The sequence below is a fragment of the Mesitornis unicolor genome, unplaced genomic scaffold (assembly GCF_000695765.1).
Source record: "Mesitornis unicolor isolate BGI_N332 unplaced genomic scaffold, ASM69576v1 scaffold4175, whole genome shotgun sequence".
Classification (NCBI taxonomy): Eukaryota; Metazoa; Chordata; class Aves; order Mesitornithiformes; family Mesitornithidae; genus Mesitornis; species Mesitornis unicolor.
In genome coordinates, this window is record NW_010184716.1 from 18,062 (window position 1) to 22,984 (window position 4,923).

The window sequence follows — 4,923 nt, forward strand, 5'->3', positions numbered from 1 at the left end:
GAAGAGGTCGCGGGGCTCGTGGAGGCAAGGCTGAAGATAAGGAAGTAAGCGGGGCTCGGGAGCGGAGGGGACTTTGTGGGGACGTCCCCGGTGGCGGGAGACCACGGCGGAGTTGGGCTCTTCGAGGGGCTGTGGCCGCTGCCGTCCCGGGAGCGGGAGGGGAAAGCAAAGCCGGTTCCTGTGGGGTCCTGGCAGGCGGTGCTGTCCCTGACCCTTTTCCACGCATTTCTTTGCAGTGGATTCCTGTTACAAAGCTTGGCCGCCTGGTTAAGGACATGAAGATCAAGTCTCTTGAGGAGATCTATCTCTTCTCCCTTCCCATCAAGGTAAGCTGCTGAGAACGTTTAAGTGATGTGCAGCAGAGTCTTAACCTGAGGCGCAGAGTTTGCTGTAGTTGCTGCATTTGCTGTGCCCAGGTTGAGTGTGTGTGAGTTGAAGACATAATTCAGGGGGAGGTGAGGATGCAGTCACTTGTAGGGAAGCATGGTGGGCTTCGTGTGTTGCTTTGTGCCTTGCATGGGGGCAGCAGCACGGCACTTGGGTGATTCTGTAATGGTTCTGCTCAGGGGTGGAGAAAATGAGGGGATGAGGGGAGACCTCATCACCACCTCTAACTACCTCAAGGGAGCTTGTAGAGAAGGTGGGTGCTGGGCTCTTCTCCCAGGTGATGGGGGATAGAACAAGGGGAAACGGCACCAAGCTGTGCCAAGGGAGGTTCAGGTCAGAGATAAGGAGGAAGTTCTTTACTGAGAGGGTCATCAGAAGCTGGCACAGGCTGCCCAGGGAGGTGGTGGAGTCACCATCCCTGGATGTGTTTAAAGAGCAGGTAGATGAGGTACTTAGGGATATGGTTTAGGGGGTAGACAGGAACGGTTGGACGTGATGATCTCAGAGGGCTTTTCCAACCGAGCCATTCTGTGAAAGGAAACTTTAACTTGCAATGTTTGACTGCCTAGGAACCTAAAGTAAGTGAAATTTAAAAAAGCCTGTGTTATTTAACATATTTAAGTACCTATTACTTAAAGACCTGTCTACAGGGTTGTTGCATTTGAAGCTGTGTTCAGTTTGTTTAAAAAGTGGGGCTGTGTGTGATTAAACGAGCAAATCTTGCAGGAGTCGGAGATCATTGACTTCTTCCTGGGGTCTTCTCTGAAAGATGAGGTTTTGAAGATCATGCCTGTCCAGAAGCAGACCCGTGCTGGTCAGCGCACCAGGTTTAAGGTAGCCTTTTTCTTCTGTTTTCTCACATTGGAAATGTGTGTTGTCTGCTGCTTTAGTATCATATTAATAAAATAAAATATCTTTATTTACTTCTATAGTATCTAGTAAATATTTTGATACAGAGATCAGCTTGTATAACTTACAAGGTGTATTAATTTAAAAAACCCTATTAAAATATTCCAGTGTTACTTGAAGCAGCCTTAGCATGAAATTATGTTGCAGTGCTGGGGCTGTGGCAGGGAAAGAAGTCTTGTGTAAAGAGGGAATGTGGCTTGGAAATTATGTGGGTTTTTGACCAGCATGAGGCTGTAGCAGGGATTTAAATCTCCATTCTTCAACTGTCGCTGGTTTTGACTGAGGGAAAAGGGGAAAAATGGGCTCCTTAAACTGGTTTCACTGCTGAGCACACGCTTTGGGTCATCTGCAGTGACAAACCCTGATGGGTTTTGCTCTGCTGAGTGTTCCTGTGCCACCACTGAAACCTTCCCTTTCAATGCCAGGCTTTCGTCGCTATCGGGGACTACAACGGCCACGTTGGTCTTGGCGTGAAATGCTCCAAAGAAGTTGCCACCGCCATTCGCGGGGCAATCATTTTGGCCAAGTTATCCATCGTACCCGTACGACGAGGCTACTGGGGGAACAAGATTGGCAAGCCCCACACGGTGCCTTGCAAGGTGAGCGCTGCTGGGCTGGGTCTCTGTGCTGGTGCCGTATTTCGGGAGCTGTAACCCGTTGTGTCTGCGTAGGTCACCGGCCGGTGTGGATCCGTCCTGGTGCGTCTGATCCCGGCCCCTCGTGGCACAGGGATCGTGTCTGCCCCCGTCCCCAAGAAGCTGCTGATGATGGCTGGGATTGACGATTGTTACACCTCAGCCAGGGGCTGCACGGCCACGCTTGGCAACTTTGGTGAGTGTTTGGTGATCGTGCGGTAGCTTTGCTGCGTGTGTTGCCGTTTTTGCCGTTGCTGGGGTGCTGCACACCCGTTTCTGTAGTAGTTTAAACCTTTGTTGAATCAAAAGCTTCTGGCAGTCAAACAGGAGCAGACTTCTGGTACTTCTTACGCTGCAGCTTAGTCCTGCTGTAGATAATCCTGAGGTTTTGTAAAAGTTAGTGATAAGAAATTGCCTTTTTATCCATGCGTTGGTATTAAAATTCTCCCAATCTGCGCGATTGCACTTGTTGAAGTGGTGTAATTGTCGTAAATGGAGAGAGAAAGAAACTTGACTTTTGTGTTTGAGTCAGAGAGACCCTGCTATGGTCTCCCTGTTCTTCCCAAAATCCTACATTTTTGGAGCTGTGTGGGTGGGTAGGGCAAGCGGGTTCCTGCAGCAGTGATGAGCAGTGTTTGCTTTCTCGCTGTAGCCAAAGCCACCTTCGATGCCATCTCCAAGACCTACAGCTACCTGACCCCCGACCTCTGGAAAGAGACCGTGTTCACCAAGTCTCCTTACCAGGTGAGAGCACGGCTGCTGTTTGCAGCTCAGATCCTGCCCTGGGAAGTTGAGGTGCTGTCCCCAGAGAATTTGTGGTTTAGTGAGTTATCTGAACTGCCTCAGCCTCCACACACACGTTGTGGGAAAGGGCTGCAGTGCAGAGACTCCAATGACAGTGGCTTAAGAAAATCAAACTCTGCTTTTATTTTATTTTTGCAGGAGTTCACTGATCATCTGGCAAAGACTCACACCCGAGTCTCGGTGCAGAGAACCCAGGCAGCTGCTGTGGCAACAACTTAAGTGGGTTTTGTACGAGGCAATAAAGTGATCAGTGAAGGAGAAACGGTGATTGGTTTGAGGTTAATGCTTGGGGCAGATGGATTAAATCTCTGCTGGGGATTCGAGTAGGTTCAGAGCCTGAACATCTGCTGAATGAAACAGTATGTTACGTTACCCTGATCCTCATTAATCATGTGTTGGTCCTAACGGGGGTCCAGAACCAGCTCTGAACGTTGTGCTGTTCTTCAGTGTGGGATTTTTTTACCCTGAAGGAATTTTTGGTCGGGGCTGGGCAGAGCAGCACGGTTTTTGATGGTTCCCAGAGGTGGAGGACATGTCCCAAAGGGAAATCCCAGCTAAGGTGGCTGGAGGTAGGGGCTGAACGTGGTTCAGAGGGTGGTAAGGATCAACTGGAATTCAAAGGTAAATGCAGAGCTGAAAAAGGAAGAATTCTGTAGTTTGTAGATCTTATCAAAGAATGAGACTAAATTTTGGCTGTGTGGCAGATGCCTGGGCTGCACATTTATTGTAGAGGTTCAAAGATACAACATTCAGCTGGATATGAGGTTCTGACCAGAACTACTGAGACTCATTTGCTTGTGCCTTCCTCTCCTCCATCATCCTGTGCTTCTGCTTCATCAGGCACGTCCTTGCATTTCCATGGACACCCAGATCACCATCTAAAAAGATAAAGTAAATGTCTGGAGTACCCCTCAGCAGCTGAACAGAACTAAACCTCTGTTCTGGGTGAAGTCTGGGGCTTGGCTTAAACCCCCTTTTCCCTGCACGCTGTCGCTGTACTCACATCGGTCCTGGTAGGCCTTGGTGACCTGTGCCAGCAGCTCCATCTCCTTGGCGCAGTTCTGGAAGTGGTTGGGTCCTTCCCTCTGCTTGCACGCACCGAATCTTTCCCGTATGATCTCCACAATTTCCTGATCAACCATCCTGCAGGAAAGATGATGATGATGAATGCAATGGAGGCAAGAGATCATAAAAGAGCTGAGCAAAGGGGCGATGGTGCCCTGTGGAAGGCCAGCTCTGGGTTTTTGTAGGAACTGAGCAGTGCAGGAGGATGTGTGCAGTGCCACCCTGCTCAGCTCAGGTGTGCTGCAGGGGATGGCAGCGCTATGAAATGGGTGTTCTGTAACACGGTGGGCAGGGGGTGCTGCCTCAACACCCGAAATGCTGTGGTTCCCAGGGCTGATGACCCAGAGCCCTGCACCCTGCTGGGGGCAGCCCTATGGTGGCCATACCTGTCCCTCCTCCACTGTGCTTCGGCCTCGAAGAAGCAGAGGTAGTCACCCTCCAGGCACTCGCTCAGGTCAGGCACACGGCGAAACTTCTGGTGGTAATAGTAGTGCTTGTTCTTGGATTGCTGGCGCTCGATCCACTCTGCAGAGACAGCCCCGCTGTCAGCAAGGGACAGCACAGCCCCAGCGCTGGCCACAGCATCCCTGCCCAGCCCTGCTGCTGTCTCCCTGGGCAGCACCACAGCAGTGGGCCCCATGTGTGTGTTTGGGTCTGTGCTGTGTCCTTGTCTGTGTCCCAAGTCCCTGTGTTTGTCTTAATCTCTGTGCTGTGTCCCACATCCCCATGTCTGTCCCTCTGTTCTTGTCTGTGTCCCATGTCCCATCTCCCCATGCCTGTCCCAATGGCCGTGTCCTTGTGTCTTTGTCCCATGCCCCTCGGTGCCCGTTCCTCCGCTTCCCCATGCCATGCTGAAGCCCGACTCCCGCAGTCACCGCGGCGCTACTGAGGGGGGTCCGGCCGCCCCGGGGACGACGGCGGCGGCGGGTTCCTCGGACGAAGGTGACGTGCGCATCGACGACATAGTTAAAGACGGTCTGGATGATGTTGACCGGGTTGGGCAACGACGTGGTCCTCTCGGAGACCGGGGTGCGCGTCGGTGGCACCTTGTACGCCTCCCAGTCGCTGTCCTCCGGCATAGTGGCGGCAGCGGAACGGACAAGATGGCGGCGCCCCACACGGC

The 4,923-nt window shown here is 52.0% G+C and overlaps 2 protein-coding genes across 3 annotated transcripts in view; one reads left to right on the forward strand and one right to left on the reverse strand.

Annotated features, from left to right (window-relative positions):
* RPS2 (ribosomal protein S2) overlaps positions 1-2,995 on the forward strand; it is a 3,106-nt gene extending 111 nt beyond the window's left edge. The window contains exons 2-8 of one of the 2 annotated variants that reach the window (XM_010184564.1): positions 1-44; positions 237-326; positions 1,114-1,221; positions 1,722-1,895; positions 1,968-2,127; positions 2,584-2,675; positions 2,874-2,995. The exon at positions 1-44 is cut by the window's left edge and continues 8 nt beyond it. In XM_010184564.1, the coding sequence (XP_010182866.1) occupies positions 1-44; positions 237-326; positions 1,114-1,221; positions 1,722-1,895; positions 1,968-2,127; positions 2,584-2,675; positions 2,874-2,954 (749 nt within the window). In that variant the 3' untranslated portion in view covers positions 2,955-2,995. The remainder of the gene's footprint in view (positions 45-236; positions 327-1,113; positions 1,222-1,721; positions 1,896-1,967; positions 2,128-2,583; positions 2,676-2,873) is intronic. The other variant, XM_010184565.1, reaches the window with a different exon arrangement.
* A 517-nt stretch (positions 2,996-3,512) lies between these two features.
* The window catches only part of NDUFB10 (NADH dehydrogenase (ubiquinone) 1 beta subcomplex, 10, 22kDa), a 1,845-nt gene continuing 434 nt past the window's right edge, over positions 3,513-4,923 (reverse strand). The window contains exons 2-4 of the mRNA XM_010184566.1: positions 4,187-4,325; positions 3,739-3,878; positions 3,513-3,613 (exon numbers count right to left, since the gene is read on the reverse strand). Coding sequence (XP_010182868.1) covers positions 3,513-3,613; positions 3,739-3,878; positions 4,187-4,325 — 380 coding nt within the window. The remainder of the gene's footprint in view (positions 3,614-3,738; positions 3,879-4,186; positions 4,326-4,923) is intronic.